Source organism: Colobus angolensis, unplaced genomic scaffold (genome assembly GCF_000951035.1).
Source record: "Colobus angolensis palliatus isolate OR3802 unplaced genomic scaffold, Cang.pa_1.0 Scaffold153, whole genome shotgun sequence".
NCBI classification, from domain to species: Eukaryota; Metazoa; Chordata; class Mammalia; order Primates; family Cercopithecidae; genus Colobus; species Colobus angolensis.
This window is the reverse complement of record NW_012114633.1, coordinates 1,953,900-1,972,203: the sequence shown is the minus strand read 5'-3', so window position 1 is coordinate 1,972,203 and position 18,304 is coordinate 1,953,900. Positions and strand designations below refer to the sequence as shown.

Genomic DNA, 18,304 nt, shown 5'->3' with positions numbered 1-18,304 from the left:
CAGGAGTGCATAGCTTCTTCAGCCCAGTGTGCTGTCAGCAAAGGGGAGTCTAATGACATCATTAGGGCTGTTACTCAGACTTTGAAGGCTTTGATATGGGAGTGAAAGGGTGTAGAGAAGGCAGCAAACAGGGAGAGAGAACAAGGAAGAGAAAAGAAAAAGAATAGAAGTAAGGGGTGGGAAATGATTCCCTTGGGAGCCACACAGATTGCCCTCCTCTGGAACAGAATCTCAGTGCACTGAAAATACAAGCGCTGCACCAGCCTGGCACCAATTCTTTGGGTTTAAATTATTATGCACTGTTCTTCTGTCATTCTGAAATCCTTATTCATAAATTGGCTCTTCTGTTTGGTGGGGTATCTTTTTCTGGTCATTTGTGCTGTCTGCATTGGGCTGTCTCTTTTATTTACTATCTAAAACATTCTAGGCTCGAAGGGAATTGAAACGCTTGAAGGAGGAGGCTAGGCGTAAGCATGCAGTTGCTGTCATTTGGGCTTACTGGCTTGGACTGAAGGTACTTCCTCAACCACTTGTTTCTGTCCAGGGTGAACTTCATAAAGCCTAGCACCTACTAACCCTGAGAAAACGATTGATTATGCTTGCTGATGGTCTGCACAGTCTTGTAGAATGTCATCTTGCTTAATTTTTTTATGTTTTTCAGAAGAAACCTATACACTAATTTTTTTTCTGATTTTGTGATTTCTATTTCTTTAAATAATGGGTTTAATGTAATAGCAATATGGCATGTTTTATTCAAGATACTATGTTGTCAAAGTTCTAGTTTGTTATCTTTATGAGTGTAAAGTTGTCTTTTTAAAATCTGTGAGACACGGTTACAATAGTTGAGCTAAAAGCTGCCCTACATCCACACTGACCAGCCTAGGGATGCCAGGCTTTTGTTTCCCTTTTTATGCCAATTCTTTCCCAATAATGGCTGCCTGGAGTAGAGCTTTCTTCAGAGCGACCATTGTTCTAATTGTTCAGTGCAGGAACCAAAGGGTCTTGCATCACTAAGCTTACCCATTTTGATTAATAAGATCAGAGATTCAGAGACCAGTGGATCATTCATGTTAAAGAGAACCTCGAATTCAAATACCTTGTGATTATGGCAGGGTTTATTTCAAAGTGTGCTTACTACAGTAGGGTACACTTATGTGTCCAGAACTACACATAAGTAAATAACTCCAAGCTCTGAAAAGGCTTTAGAATATTCTTTACTCCACGTAAGGATCTGGTCTTCCAAATTCAATAATTAATCACCGTAGGAAGCCATCCATATTGCCTTTTTGGGATAATTAGGCCCCTTTTTGACAGTATTTCTTATCATTGTTTTTACTTTAATCCTGTGATATTTAATCTTACTCTAAATATTATATTATCTGAGAGATCATTTAGAGTTCAGACTAAATCTGAACAACCATTAGAAATATCCCTGAATCCTGCTTTGAATAATCTGCATTTTTTTCTGCAACTTCAGCCTATAAATTTTAGTAAATTATCCTTTTTGATTATACTGAGTATTCACCAAGTAATATTTGAAGTAATGAAGAAGTAACTTAAATATGAATTTTAACAAATGTTCTGTTCGAAGAACTCCAAACAAGCTCTATAACCGGTTTCTTTAAAGTCAAACAAAAGTAAACATTTTCCCATTTAATTCACATCCTCTAATTTGCATTCTAATTTTCATAACAGGAAGGAAAATTAACATTGAATCAGGATTTTTACTCTATAAAATGATATCCATCAGTAATACATTTATCTTCAGTTTTCTGGGTTTAACTGCATATGATTTCAGAACATTTTTGCATTGGGGTGTGTACTAGCAACTTACAAAGCACATTCAGTTTGTAGGGGAATATTATTTTAGCAGAAGCTAACTGGGCTTACTCTAGACATAACTTTCTTCCTCTCAGTCTCCAACAAAACAGAAGTACTTTACTATATTACCAGTATTGTATGAAATAAGATCAAACTTACTTGAAGTCCAAGAATATAATAATTTTGTATTTTTTTTTTTCTAAAAGAGAATCATGGTAATATGAATGATAGTTTTGCCCTCTCAAATGATTGACTTTTCATGTGGAAATAATTACAAAGTGCAGTGAGCCTTTTTAAGACTCCCATTTCCCCCAGGGGACACCATCATATATGCCAGCATGTTGTCACTGGGCTTTAAAGGTCTGTAGTTGTATTTTGGGAGAAATAACCTGCCCTGTGGAATATAAAAATGCATGTAGCAATGAGCTCAGTTATAATGAAGCTCAACTAAATATAGTAGGACTTCAGGTATATTTTTAAGGATATATTCTTATGTAACTTCAATTGTCTGCCTTCATATGCTATTATAATTTCAGGAGCCAATTGTTAGGTAACATTTTTCTTCTCCTTGTCCCTTCTCACCTTAGTTTGAGATTAGAAATGTTTGTGGATCTGACAACTCCGTGGCTAAAAGGCAAATGGTCATCAGTAACTAGAATATGAATACAGGCATACCTCAGAGACATTGCAGGCTCAGTTCTAGATCTCTGCAATAAAGTAAATATCACAATAAAGTAAATCACACAAATGTTTTGTTTCCCAGTGCAAATAAAAGTTACGTTTACGCTATCTCTACTGTAGTCTATTAAGTGTCTAATAGCATTATGTCTAAAATGCCAAAGTACATACTTTACAAATACTTTATTGCTAAAAAATGCTAACCATCATCTGAGCCTTCAGCAAGTTGTAATATTTTTCCTGGTGGAGAGTCTTGTCTTGTCTTGATGTCGATGGCTGCTGACTGATGTTGCTGCTGAAGGTTGTGGTGGCTGTGGCAGTTTCTTAAAACAAGACAACAATGAAGTTTGCCGCATAGATTGATTTCCTTTCCTGAAAGATTTCTATATAGCATATGTTGGCATTTGATAGCATTTTACCCAGTGTAGAACTTCTTTCAAAATTGGAATTAATCCTCTCAAACCTTATCACTGGCTTTGTCAACTAAGCTTATGGAATATTCCAGATCCTTTGTTGTCATTTCAACAGTGTTCACAGCATCTTCATCAGGAGTAGATTCCATCTCAGGAAACTACTTTCTTTGTCATCCATAAGAAGCAACTCCTTGTTCATTTACATCTTATCTTGAGATTGCAGCAATTCAGTCCCATTTTCAGGCTTCACTTCTAATTGTAGTTCTCTTGATATATCGCCACATCTGCAGTTACTTCCTCCACTAAAGTTTTGAGCCCCCTCGAAGTCATCCATGAGAGCTGGAATCAACTTCTTCCAAACTTTTATTAATGTGGCTGTTCTAACCTCCTCCCATGAATCTCGAATGTTCTTAATGGCACCCAGAATGATGATTCTTTTCTGGAAAGTTTTTAATATACTTTACCCAGATCCACCAGAGGAATCACTGTCTGTGGCAGGTATAGACTTAAAAAATGTATTTCTTAAATCATAAGACTGGGAATTACTCCTTGATCCATGAGCTGCAGAGTGGATGTAGTGTTAGCAGGCGTGAAAACAATCTCCTTGTATATATCCATCAGAGCTCTTGGGTGACCAGGTGCCTTGTCAGCGTGAATTAATATTTTGAAAGTTATCTCTTTTCTGAGCAGTAGGTCTCAATATGGGGCTTAAGATAGTCAGTAAACCATGCTGTAGGCAGATGTGCTATCATCTAGGCTTTGTTGTTCCATTTATGGAGCACACAGGCAGAGTAGATTTAGCATAATTCTTCAGCTGTAGGATTTTTATAATGGTGAATGAGCATTAGCTCCAGCTTAAAGTTAGTAGCTGTATTATCCTATAACAAGATAATCAGCCTGTCCTTTGAAGCCAGACATTAGCTTCTCCTCTCTAGCTATCAAAGTCTAGATGGCATCTTCTTCCAATAGAAGGCTGTTTTGTCTACATTGGAAATCTGTTGTTGAATGTAGCCGCATTCATCAGTGATCTAGCTAGATCTCCTGGATAACTTCCTGCAGGTTCTATATCAGCACTTGCAGCTTCTTTCCTTAACCCTCATGAAAAGTTAATAAACTTTTCTTCTGCAGCTTCCTCACCTCTCTCAGCCTTCTTAGAATTAAAGAGAGTTAAGACATTGCTCTGGATTAGGTCTTGGCTTAGAGGAATGTTGTGGCTGGTTTGATCTTATATCTAGACCACTAAAATTTTCTTATCAGCAATGAGGCTGTTTCATCTTCTTATCATTTGTGTGTTCACTGGAATAGCACTTTTAATTTCCTTCAAGAATGTTTCCTTTGCATTTATAACTTGGCTGTTTGGCACAAGGATCCTAGCTTTTGGACGGCCTCAGCTGTTGACATGCCTTCCTCACTAAGCTTAACTGTTTCTAGCTTTCAATTTAAAGTGAGAAGTTTGTGACCCTTCCTTTCACTTGAACACTGAGAAGCCATTATAGGGTTATTAATTCAATATTAATTAATTTCTATATTGCTGTGTCTTGGGGAATAAGGGAGGCCCGAGGAGAGGGAGAGAGATGGGAGAACGGCCAGTGGGTGGAGCAGTCAGAATACACACACTGTCTCTTACAGATAGAATAATAAAGAAAAAGTTTGAAATATTGTGAGAATTACCAGATTATGACACAGAGACACAGAATGAACACATGCTCTTGGAAAAATGGTGCCAATAGGCTTGTTTGATGCAGGGTTGCCACAAACCTTCAATTTGTAAAACCTCAGTGTCTGCAGAGTGCATTAAAATGAGGTATGCCTGTAAAAGGAAAAACTGCCCATATGGTATATGTTACAGTTTTTAAACCTTAATAATCTTTAGATGTAGAGAATGGGTCTGGTGCGCAAATGCTGAGGGACCGGGTTGGTCACACAGATGAAGAAAGCAGCAGATGGGAGGTGGATCAGGAGCAAGGGGGACTTGTGTAGTTTGGAGCATGCATGTCTCATCTAAAGGCAACAGCAGCTGCTTTGGTCTCCCTGGCCCTTATTTTATAGGACTAGGCCTCAAGGTTGCTAGATCTTAGACAGCTTTAAGAGAAATCTGCAGAATTATTATATTAAGTTCTTAACTTATAAATATGCATACAAAACATTTATCTATAAACTGAATTTGGTTAGAAGATTACTGGCTTACATCCCCTAATGTAGAAATATTTTGAACATGTGCAGTTAAACCTAGAAAACTAGAGAGAAAAGAAAAAAGATATGTAGTGTCTGAATTATTCAGATAGGCTAATATTTTGCTAAATTCTAACTCTCCCATTTATATCTGGATGGTAATAAATAAAGATGTATTTCCCTCAGTTTCAAAATTTAACTATATAATTTATTCATTTGTTATGCAAACACTCCACTTAGTTACTGTTATTTGTTAGACATTAGTATATGAAGTAAATATGACAATGTAGCAAGGAAAAAATGTGTGAACTACAACTATAATACGACGTTTTAAGTGATCGGATAGCATTAAGTATAAAGTTTGGTGAGAGTAGAGATGATAGAGAAAAATTAATGCAATGAAATGGAAGGTAATGGTAGTTTCAAAGCTTCTTTTTAAATTCTTATTTTTAGCCATATTCAGTTCTCAGTGTGTAGTACTAAAGCCTCATCTTCTATGCAAGGTTTTTGGAAACTGATACAATTCTTCAGACGTTTTTTTTTCTTTTTGCCTTTTACAAAACAATCTGAAGAGAACATTATTTTATATAGTTTTTTAATGTATTTTAATTTGGGATGAGTTTGCAGCCGTGCCTGTAAAATGTTTCTTGTCAAATCATCAGATTCTTCAGAAACTAAGAGGATTTAAAACATCAGTTCACTCTGGTTTCATCATTTTACATCTCTCAATTTCTTTCTCTCTGACTTAAGATCCACTATGTGAATGTGCTTCAATTATTGTACTAAATCCAGAAAGGACACTTATAAGTTGACTTGTTTGACACTTTTTCGTTTTTAATAGAGGTGTATCATTATGCACCTGTACCAGCCACACGTTAACCACTGCAACCTGTGTCTTCTTTTTAAAGGTACGTAGAGAATACAGGAAATTCTTCAGAGCCAATGCCGGAAAGAAAATCTATGAGTTCACGCTTCAGAGAATTGTAAGTTGACACTTTATGTGTGTGGCTAATTAGCATTATGGAATTACCCACTTAATATCACCAACTCCGTAAAATGTGCCTTCTCTTAAATGACAGACGTGACTTTTTAAATAATAATTAAATCATAGCTGTGACACTGAGAGTAATCTTTTGAAATCGTCTCCCAAATTCAGGTAGAATTGTGTCAGAAAGAGTTGTTAGTAGCCCGTATATTATTAATACAATGTTTGTCTTATTTGACAGAGAGAACTTTTGGGGGAAAGTAGAATCAAGAAAGCCAGGGCCTTACCCTGTGAAACTGCCATGAGCTGTGGCAGGGCAAGGCTGGCAAGCAAATTAGTGGGGAGAGGGGTGACCGGGAGCCAGGCTGTGCAGCTCCACCTGCACGGACTCTGGAGTTCTCCGTCTTTCAGAGAGGTATATGTAGTGCTGAACAGACTGCAAACTCTGGAGTCAGCCTCCACTGCTGCTTAGAGATTTGTGACTTGAGCAAATTCTGACTTCAGTGAGCCTCATTTTGTCATCTGTAAAATGGGGATAATAGTGACACTAGCCTCATAGAGTTGTTGTGAGGATTAAAATGAAGTAATGATAGAGTGCAGGGCTGGGCACATATCACGTACTCTAGAACAACACTGTCCAGTAGAGCTTTCTGCAGTGAGGAAAACGCCCTATAACTTTGAGGTACAATAGAGTAGCCGGCCACTAGCCTCATGTGGTTATTAAGCACTTGAAGTGTAACTAGTGTGACTGAGGAACTGGATTTTTAAATTTAATTTTAATTACCTAAAATGTAAATATAAATAGCCTGTGTGACTAGTGGCTGCATTTTAGACAATACAGCTCTATAGAGCCAGCTGGCATTAATATGAGTGTTAGCATTAGTATTCCTCTTATCTCTTAACCATTTGGTGGAACTCGTATTTCCCCAGCCAGTATGAAAGAGTGGAATAGAGACTTCCCAGATGAGTTACCGTTTTATAAATTCCAAAGTTAAATAAATTCCACTATCGTCTGGTTTATTTGATCATAATGTATATAAAACAGTGTCTTTTTTGGTATATTTTCCTCACGTAATATTTTCTGTCAAACCCAACACAGGTGCAAAAATACTTCTTGGAAATGAAAAATAAGATGCCTTCCTTATCTCCAATAGACAAGAATTGGCCCTCAAGACCTTACTTATTCTTGGATTCTACTCACAAGGAGCTAAAAAGGATTTTCCACTTGTGGAGGGTAAAAAATGTCATGTTACATCTTTTCAGACACTTTCTTACTTATTTTGAGTGTTTGAAAACTTATGTAAAATCAAAACTGTAGCACATTCTTCCTTTGCCTCAAAGAGGATTACTTGAGGACTTTGGTGATTTTCCCCCATGCACCATATTGAGTTTCTGTGAGAGCCACCGCACTGGCCCAAGCGTTCCCTGTGCAGTCGCCTCTCGGCCCTGGCTGGAACGGGGAGCACAGGGCTGCATTTTCTTTCCATTCCAGGTTCCACCTGCTCTCAAGTAGTTCAGTTTTTTGTTCATGTGTTTTTCTCTTTGTCTAAAGGAATACGGTAGGACAGAGAAATCATAAAATTCGGACACCTTCAGGCAACATAGTTAAATCCTGCAGATCGAAAAGTTTACTTTATCAGATGTACAGAACACATAATCAGATAATGCATGTGAACACACACACTTTGATGGGTGGAAAAAAAGGCTTTTCCCTATCCCTAAAGATAGTAACACATCCTCTATCTAAATTACAGGGAAGCTGGGAATCTGTTTTATATTGCCTTTTATTTTAGCTCTCTCATTTTATATGAGAATATGGCATGTAATTTAGATGTTTCGCAGCATGGAGCACGTGGGGCACCTGTATAGATGTTGACCTTATTTCGATAACCTCGTCAGTTGATATGTGAAATGTTAAGTATATCCAGTTACCAGATGTAATAAAATCATTAGATGGAAGGGCATGTATTTAGTAGATGAAAGCTCAGTGCATATATCCTCCAGGAAACTTTCCTGCCCAGCAGGGTGGGCTTGTTTTTTTATCAGAGTCATATATGTATAGAGTGACATTATCACTGATTAGCTTGATAAGTGATACCGTACAGCATAAGGAACTGGATTCTGACTTCTCTTCTCTAACAGCCAGTTTGGCGAGATTCGTGAACCTCCTAATGGCTTGTCTCCTTTTTTGAGTCTAACCCAGAAACTGTTTTCAGAAATAATGACAGGGAGCGCCCAGTGCTGGGGATCTGCACCACCTCTGCTCTCCCCTGGCTTCGCGATCTCACACATTCCCCCATTGGATTGGAGGTGGGAGATGAGGGCTGTTTATTCCTGAAGGGAGCCTTTCCATGGAAAAGGGTCAGCAGCAGTGCTAACATTTCTTCATGCAGTTATTTCAGTAGCACTTGACCCCACCTGTAACTGAATTTCTAGGAATGCTCATCTAAAAAACCTGGCCCTGGCCGGGCGCGGTGGCTCAAGCCTGTAATCCCAGCACTTTGGGAGGCCGAGACGGGCGGATCACGAGGTCAGGAGATCGAGACCATCCTGGCTAACACGGTGAAACCCCGTCTCTACTAAAAAAATACAAAAACTAGCCGGGCGAGGTAGCGGGCGCCTGTAGTCCCAGCTACTCCAGGAGGCTGAGGCAGGAGAATGGCGCGAACCCGGGAGGCGGAGCTTGCAGTGAGCTGAGATCCAGCCACTGCACTCCAGCCTGGGGGACAGAGCGAGACTCCGTCTCAAAAAAAAAAAAAAAACCTGGCCCTGCTCCTGTGGCCACTGTCTCCTCTCATTGCAGCTTCAGGAACAGAGTGAAAGGGGATATCTCAGGTCCCTCGTCCCTATTGTAAAATGGTAGTGGGGGGATTTGGAGCAGTGGTTTTCAAACTGTAGGTCATAGCATATTTGTGGGTCATGAAATCAATTTAGTAGATTACTACCAGCGTTTTTCAATGAAATGCAATAGAATAGAAAATAACAGAGTGTACAATATATAGAAAAGATTGAGTATTGTTTTGTGATGCTTTTGTGTCAATTTTCTGTGTGTGTATGTCTGTGGAAATGTGCTTAGTGGATTGTGATGCACAATATTTTTACTGTGAGTCTCTCTAGAAGAGTGACAGCCGCAGAACTAGAGGATTTCCAAGGACTGACATAGTGGGAGGAAATAGTACTTGCAAAGCCCATGCCCACTAGACCCTGGTGTGTTTTGAAGAAGCATCCCAGGTTCTGCAATACAAATAATACTCTGACATTTTCCAAGACAAACTTTTTAAAACCCACAAGGGAAAAATGTTTGTGGCCTTTTTAGTGAATGTTTTGTATACTTTCTCCCTTACTCTTCTTGCTGGTAAATTGTCTTAGCATATTTGAGAATGAATAATGATTTGTTTATATAAATGATGTTTCTTTCTTCTCATATCTCACAGTGTAAAAAATACAGGGACCAATTCACAGACCAGCAGAAACTTATTTATGAAGAGAAACTAGAAGCCAGTGAACTCTTCAAAGACAAGAAGGCTTTATACCCATCTAGGTATTATGGCTTTGCTTTACCCATAAAATTTAGGATTTTCAAAGTTTCTCAAGTATATTTGTACGCCATTTTGCGTGGTGTTTGATTTCAGTCTCAGATGTGCAATTTTTAGTTCTGTGAATCATTTTATAATCAGCTTGATGTAAACACATTTATTTGAGCCATGGCTTCTATAGTGCAGTTTAATGAAATGAGGTTATGATTGTTGGTTTCACTCCATTAGCATTAGCTCAAACACTTTACTAAATAATTAAAAGTCATTTAACATAAAAATTATATAGGCTGTTAAGATACATTTGCATTGTAAATTCCTGCTCCTTTTCCATAGTTTTCAAAAACTAGCCAAATTTCTGTTGGCAATATACTTTAATCACCATTCCAGTCTTCCTGCCATAACAAGCAAGGTCAGAAACTCATTTGTAAGGTAAATGAAAGCGCGAGCCAGGATAGTACTTTTCGAGTGTTGCTTGAGCACTGGTCCGTGGTGCCCTTTGGTCTGCTAACTCAACGGATATGACTTCTGTGGCCTGTACAGCACGTTCAGTTCCTTTATTTTAGACACCGTGGACTTAGAAAAAGAAGGAACACCAATCCCAAGTTCAGCAAATGAAGTCCTTGGTAAAGACTATTTATCCAAATAGTCTTACATCTCCTGCATTCATCATTTCCTCCCAGCATTCTTATCCCATTTTCATCTGGTGTTTATAAAAAAAGTAGATTGTACGATTTCAAGCCAAATCTATAACAACGTTAAGCTTCTGCCAAAGAATGGCCTCGAAAGAATGTATTATATGCTGAGTATATTCACGTTTATTACATAAATTATGTTTATATTCTCTGTGACGTTACACACATTTCAAATATCTTCCTTTTAAAGGATTAAAACCCAGACTTACTGGGTTTAAATATTTTAAATTGTACAACTTCCTTGGTTAGCTGATGTGGCTACTTGAGGTGATATATACTCCCTTAAGTCAGACATAGTGTCTGAATCCAAAGTTGTCCAAAGTGCCCATTATATAAAGCATTTTCAAACAGGAGAATTTGTCTGATGCTTACTTCAGCAACTAATTTTATTCAGCTTTTATTTATACATTTTTAAATTAGAGAGTAACCTTCTTAATGAGCATTTCCTGTGGATGACTCTTCAGAAACTACAGGCTGGAAAATACATCTTTGAGGAAACAATTTAAAAGCCTGTTAGCATTTTTATAATTTAAAACACATTTGAATAGGAACCAAAAAAAGTTAACTTCAAGCCAAGTCCTTTTTGGGTAGTCTTATCAGTTTTCAGGGATAGTGGCACACTCACCCCACAGCAGTGAGAGAGGTGGAATAACTTAGCCTCCCACCACCCTGCGAAGTGGCAGCTCTTATGGGAGTTGGCCTTTTATATCCTGAGAGCTGTGAAACGCTGACCACCTACGTGGATTTTTCTTCCCTGATCCTCCACCCACAACCTAAGCATTTAAAGTTGTATTTGCAAATTGCCAGAACTTTGTAGCTCAAAATGAAGCTTGTAGATCCCTTGAAGCAGCAGTTTTTCCTTAGTGCCTTTGATGAAGCTGTCCTGAAAGAGTCCCCCGGCAAGTCTTTAGGGAAATTGACATCTTAGTGATAAGTGTACCGTTAACCTCTTACAAAAATTTATTTGGAAGAAAAAAAATTGCCCTTATTCTGAATGTTTGCTTTGGTTACGTCTGTCCATTTAAATGCATATTCTAGGAGAAGAGGCTTGATTCTCCTTTCATATACAAATGCTGCTTAACTTATGATGCAATTACACACATCATATGGGTTATGAGTGATTTCTATGTTGATTGTTCCATATGATAAGATTATTATCAAAGTCCTGCCCACCAAATGCCATGATCACCTCAAAAATATATTTGAAATAGGTTTAAGGTTTCATTTCCAACTTATATTTAGGACAGATGCAAGTGTAATGTACAAAATAAATTGAAATCAATTTTTATGAAGTTGACATATGTCATATGAAGTTGAAAATATAAGTTGAAAATGCATTTAATACACCTAACCTACTGAACACAATCACTTAACCTAACCTACCTTTACCATGCTCAGCACACTTACATTAGCCTACAGTTGGCTACAAAATCATCTGCAGCCTACAAAATCATCTTAACACAAAGCCGGTTTTATAATAAAGTGTTGGATATCTCATATGGTTTATTGACCACTGTACTGAAAGTGAAAAACAGAATGGTTGTATGAGCACCATTGTAAAGTTGAAAAACCCTAAGTCAAACCAAGTCAGGGACCATCTGTATTGCCTACTTAGAACCACAGTTACATGTTAATATTAAGTGTTCTATAGTTTTCTTCTAAAGTGACTGCCCTGGATCTACTCTTTCCCAGAAGGTCTTTTGATTTTCTTATTCTCTGCAAGAAATGAAATTTTTCTAGAGCAGGTGACGGTAGTGATTTCAGCTCTTTTTTCACTGCCACCTATTGTTTGAAGGCGTTAGTAAATCCTTTGTGAGCAGCTGTTAACTTTATATTAACAGATTAGAAGAAATTGCCTTTTCCTTCACATGAGAGACCATGCACTTTGAGTCTTAGCTATTATTCTTATGAGTGATTTCTATCTTGGTTGTTCCATGTGATAAGATTATTATCAAAGTCCTGCCTACCAAATGCCATGATCACCTCAAAAATATATTTGAAATAGGTTTAAGGTTTCATTTCCAACTTATATTTAGGACAGATGCAAGTGTAATATATAAAATAAATTGAAATCAACTTCTATGAAGTTATCAGCTATTCCTTAGAATCAAGTGATCTGTTTCCTTTTTTTAGTAGAACTTTCATTTGAAACTATTTCTAATGTGCAGGAATTTTTTTCCTTTAGTGTTGGGCAACCATTCCAAGGGGCTTACCTGGAAATCAACAAGAACCCCAAGTATAAGAAACTCAAAGATGCCATTGAAGAAAAGATCATCATTGCTGAAGTCGTGAACAAAATTAACCGTGCTAATGGGAAGGTAAAAATGCTAACCTTGAAGACTGATAAGAAGTACCTATTACTTGGGATAGTCACCCTGTTTTCTGAATATAAAAATTTGCATTTCATGTTCTCAGTAGAGTTAACTGTGAAGGGAGGAGCTATTTCCCCTTACCTTGAAGCTTAGATGGAATTTTGCTTGTTCTCTGACATTTTTATGAAATAAAACATATTATTTATGTTCCTTACTGTGTTCTTGGTTTACATAGGTATGTTTGTTGAAGGCTATTGGAATAAAACATGCATTTTTGCAAATAATGCCTTAACTCGTAGACCATTTTTGAGTATTTTTGATCATTGGATTTTTACTATTTTTTATTTTGTTTTAGAGTACATCTCGGATTTTCCTCTTAACAAATAATAATCTCCTTCTTGCTGACCAAAAGTCTGGACAAATCAAGTCAGAGGTTCCCTTGGTGGATGTGACCAAGGTATCAATGAGCTCACAAAATGATGGCTTCTTCGCTGTCCACCTCAAAGAGGTAAAGGTTCAACAAAAGATTTCTGCACTTCATCTCTCTCTCAGCCATTGATTTTAAAAATTTCCATATCTGACTAATCCTATGGCAGTTTATATATCTGCCTTGCTAATTTGCAAATTTTGGATATTCGCCCCTATATAAAATCTCGGGCTCAGTTTTTCAGTAACTGAATAAAGTTAATCACTTTTATTGACCAGTTTACTTCACTTTTTGAGACTAATACATAGGAATATCAAGATGTTTTAAATTTTGTTTTCTCCTGTTTTTTCTTCTATGTATGAACTTAGTAAATGTCTTACTGTTCATCTCTAATCTGGGGGTTTATATTAAAGGATACAACTAAAATAAAATAGCTGCCAGTTAATTTTAACCTAAATAATTTTTAGTGTTCTGTGCCTTTAGCTTAACCAGGACTCCTGGCTTGGATGCAGTGGTTATGTGTAGGTTCTGCAGTTGGTCTCACTCACTTTATGATGATTTTGGCCAAGGCATTTAACTTATGTGTGCCTACCTACTTTTTGTCATCTTTAAAATGGGGATGGTAAGAGTACCTACTTCGTATAGCATTGTTGTAAGGATTAATTGAGACACTGGAGGAGCAGGGCCTGTCACATAACACATAGTCACTGAGTAAACAAAAGCTACCAAATATTGATCAAATGTAGGAGCATGTGTCTAGCTGATAATGTTACTCTCTGGCCGACCCTAAGCTTAGAAAACTCCACAAAGCTTCCCTTAGCCTGTTTATCCTGCTTTGGATCTTAACTTAAAGGGGGCATATCAAATGCTAGGACAGTGATTCTCAACCTCAGTGACACATTTAAACAGCTTGGGAACTTTAAAAATGCTGATGCCCAGGCCATACCCCCGTGCAATCAAATTAGAATTTCTCAAAAGGGGGCACAAGCATCTTTTTTTCTTCTTTTTTTCTTTTTTCTTTTTTTTTTTTTTAAATAAACCCAGATGATTCCCTTGCACAGCTAAGGCTGAGAGCCACTGCCTTGGGATATTTGTTAGAAGTGTTGTCGTTAGGGTTTTAACCAAATCACTGAAAAGTTTTTTAATCAAGTCCTTCAGAAGAGTTGCAGGTTAGGTCCATGCTCCTCAAACCTGAATGTGTGAACCCATACCTGGAGGTAGTGTTGTGGTTTCATATTCACTGGGACTGTGGTAGGGCCTGAGATTCTGCTTTTCTAGCAAGCTCCAAGTGATGCAGATGGTGCTTCTGCTGCATCCACCGACTTTGGGTAGGAGGGGGGTTAGGTAACCTTACTAAAGTGCTCTGAGCAAGTTGGAAGAAACACTGCTTTTGTTATTATTGTTTACCTTGGGAGAATGGATTCCAGGATCTGATGTTTTAAAGAGACTGTAAATATGTTTTTAGCCAAGCCTGTAAATATTGACCTCCTGAGGTATCTTTAATTATGACCGACTCTTGGTTTGTCCTTGCAGGGCTCAGAAGCAGCTAGTAAAGGAGATTTTCTCTTCAGCAGTGATCACCTGATTGAAATGGCCACCAAGCTCTATCGCACGACTCTCAGCCAAACCAAACAGAAGCTCAATATTGAGATTTCCGATGAGTACGTTCATGTATTGTTTGAAAACGCTTTTTGTCTTTCAGCTTTCTTGTTTTAGTTCTGCTCTCTGATCTCATTCATTAATACAACTACTTACTAAGTACCAGGTATGTGTCTAGTAGTTGTTCCACATGATAAATGGGCAGTGAATGACACTGGACCAAGTCTTCAACCTCATGTACCTGACATCCTAGTGGAAGAGACCACTATGTACAAATAAAATGATGAAATAGTTGATAAGATTTCAGCTAACAACAAATGTTTATGGAGGGAAAAAGGGGGTAAGAGTCAGAGAGTAGGCCAGGCGCAGTGGCTCACACCTGTAATCCCAGCACGTTGGGAGGCCGAGGCAGGCGAATCACGAGGTCAGGAGTTCGAGACCAGCCTGGCCAACATGGTGAAACCCTGTCTGTACTTAAAATACAAAGGATTAGCTGGGCATGGTGGCGGGTGCCTGTAATCCCAGCTACTCAGGAGGCTGAGGCAGGAGAATCTCTTGAACCCGGGAGGCAGAGATTGCAGTGAGCCAAGATCATGCCACTGCACTCTAGCGCAGGTGACAGTGTGAGACTCCATCTCAAAAAAAAAAAAGCATCAGAGAGTATTTTTGTTAGGGAGGTCAGGGAGGCCTCTTTGATGTGGTGACATCTGAGACTGGTATCAATTTGAAATTTGCTTCTTCAGTTTCTCATTAGGGTTCTGATTATAGAAGCTGGTTATTTGCATACACGTTGGGGCATCCCCTCATTTACTGAATCTGTCTATGTAATCTGTCTATAAGTTTTTTGGACAAATCTGAGTTACTATGTTGATTATACTTAATTGATTACCTTTCAATAGATTGTACCTGCTTATATACTTCTTTGCATATCTAGATTGCTCAGGAAATTTTATTCTTTTCTAATTAAGAATTTCTAGTCTATTCTGTTTCAACTCTTCCTAAAAGTCTTTCTAAAATAAATTTACACCATTTCTGCCCCTTTATATTACATCAGACTCTCTTTGATATGTTAGGATTTTGCATGCTGCGGGCTTTTCTTAAGTTCTCATTGAAGTGTTTAGATTTGGGTGGGAGGTTGGGCTTCATACTCTATATTGGAAATTGTTATTTGGACTAAATAACTTTTCTTGTTAATGAGACCTTTCTCATAAAACAAAGAATATTAGGAAAAAAGATAATAGTTGGTGTGTTTCAGTTAAGGATTTAACATGTTAGGGCCTATTAGAGCTTTAAAATCCCTTTATAATAGTTGAAGTTTCTCATAATCTGGGAGAATGGGCTTCGTAGGGCTGCTAATTCCCACTCATCATGGGAAGATCGTATGTATCCCAGACAGCGGAAGCTCCTCAGTGTACAGACGAAGCAGTCTCATAGTTGTCCCACAACGTGAATAAACTCATCTTTACACAGAAGGGAAATCACACCAACATCCAGACCACAAAGGACTGCTACTTTTAAGCATTTCCCAAACCAGGATTCTAGGAACATTGCTCATACAGGACACTAATAATGATGTACTGTGAAGAAATTGTTCTCTGATGGAAATGTAAAATCTTTCTTCACTACATCACTTCTCAGAGCCCCTGAAATCCTGTTGTGATTCTCCTGAGGAGCTTTGCGGGGTTACACTGTGGTGTGATTCCTAAACGTAGCCAACCGCAGAGCCCCTGCAGCAGCTCTCACAGCTTGTGTGCGAAGGGGTGCCATCTGGGAAAGGGGGGCAGTTCGCTTCTGGGCAGCAAAGTTCCTGCCCTGTCACAGAGGGCGTGTGATGTTCTGGATGCCATAAGCTTTCAGTAAACATAGTTGTCTGAGCCAAGATTTATAGTGTGGCCACATGAAGAAAACAAACGTTGGGTAGCATTATAATGCCTTTCCTTCTCCAATGCCTCATTATTGATTGGTCTCATAAAAATAAATAAAACAGTTCATAGGACTCTACGTAGCACCCATGGGTCCCTTCCCCGGGTGGCACAGGAAGCCTGGAGAGGAAGTTTGTAGGTAAGGATCGTAAATTTCCTTAGGGAGCATTTTAAATTTAAACAAAAATGTTCAAAGTCGTAGGCAGGGGCTCCTATTCCTTTATAGCCCTAAGTGGCTTCACCAGCTCTATAGAACCAGTGTTGAAAACCATATGCAGTTTAGTGACTAAGCCCTTCCTTCCTTTATCCTTCCCAGAAGTAGTAGTAGTTACTCTAACAAACCCAGATTCTGTAATCGTTACGGATAAGTGGATGTCAGTTTATGGAAAGAGAATCAAAGTCCTGTTAACTCTTTAGTGGATGATTATTATTATTATTTTTTTTTTTTTGAGACGGAGTTTCACGCTTGTTGCCCAGGCTGGAGTGCAATGGCATGATCTTGGCTCACTGCAACCTCTGCCTCCTGGGTTCAAGCAATTCTCCTGCCTCAGCCTCTTGAGTAGCTGGGATTACAGGCATGCACCACCACGCCTGGCTAATTTTGTATTTTTAGTAGAGACGGGGTTTCTCCCTGTTGGTCGGGCTGGTCTCGAGCTCCTGACCTCAGGTGATTCACCTGCCTTGACCTCCCAAAGTGTTGGGATTACAGGCGTGAGCCACCGCACCCAGCCTCCAGTGGAATTTAAACGTGCACATATAGAAGTGAGAATTGCATTCATTGAGAGATTCATCTGCCTTATAATTTCTAGTCCTTGAACTTCCAAGCTGTTCAGTGTGTCAATAGATTGCATTTTTAGGATAACCTGCAAGATGTGTAATACAGTCATGCACCGCATAATGACATTTTGGTCAGCAGTGGATCACACAGATGACGGTGGTCCACTGAGATTGTAATGGAGCTGAAAAATTCTTCTCTCTATTGATGTCACAGCTGTTGTCATGTTATAGTGCAAGGTACTACTCACATCTTTGTGGTGCTGCTGGTGTAAACAAACCTACTTCACCACCAGTTGTATATGAGTAAAAGCATATACAATTATGTACAATATGTAACTCTTGAAAATGATAATAAATGATGTTGTTACTGGTTTATGTATTTATGATACTATACTTTTTTTTTTTTTTTTTGAGATCAAGTCTTGCACTGTTGCTCAGGCTGGAGTGCAGTGGTGTGATCTTGGCTCACTGCAAGCTCTGCCTCCCGGGTTCACACCATTCTCCTGCCTCAGCCTCCCAAGTAGCTGGGACTACTGGTGCCCACCACCACGCCCTGCTAATTTTTTTATATTTTCAGTAGAGATGGGGTTTCACCATGTTAGCCAGGATGGTCTCAATCTCCTGACCTCGTGATCTGCCTGCCTTGACCTCCCAAAGTGCTGGGATTACAGGTGTGAGCCACCGTGCCCAGCCTATACTATACTTTTTATCTTTATTTTAGAGAGTATGCTTACATATTTAAAAAGTTAATTGTAGGCCAGGTGCGGTGGTTGTAGGCCAGGCGCGGTGGCTCACGCCTGTAATCCCAGCACTTAGGGAGGCTGAGGCGGGTGTATCACGAGGTCAGGAGATCAAGACCATCCTGGCTAACATGGTGAAACCCCATCTCTACTGAAAAAACAAAAAATTAGCCAGGCATGGTGTCGGGCGCCTGTAGTCCCAGCTACTCGGGAGGCTGAGGCAGGAGAAT

At 38.8% G+C, this 18,304-nt stretch overlaps 1 protein-coding gene across 4 annotated transcripts in view; it reads left to right on the top strand.

The window, feature by feature from the left end:
* The window catches only part of MYO1B (myosin IB), a 184,379-nt gene that overhangs the window by 159,243 nt on the left and 6,832 nt on the right, over positions 1–18,304 (top strand). For 3 of the 4 annotated variants that reach the window (XM_011936421.1, XM_011936423.1, XM_011936422.1), the window contains 7 exons: positions 428–514; positions 5,993–6,067; positions 7,169–7,303; positions 9,504–9,610; positions 12,483–12,615; positions 12,965–13,117; positions 14,570–14,697. In XM_011936421.1, the coding sequence (XP_011791811.1) occupies positions 428–514; positions 5,993–6,067; positions 7,169–7,303; positions 9,504–9,610; positions 12,483–12,615; positions 12,965–13,117; positions 14,570–14,697 (818 nt within the window). The remainder of the gene's footprint in view (positions 1–427; positions 515–5,992; positions 6,068–7,168; positions 7,304–9,503; positions 9,611–12,482; positions 12,616–12,964; positions 13,118–14,569; positions 14,698–18,304) is intronic. The other variant, XM_011936424.1, reaches the window with a different exon arrangement.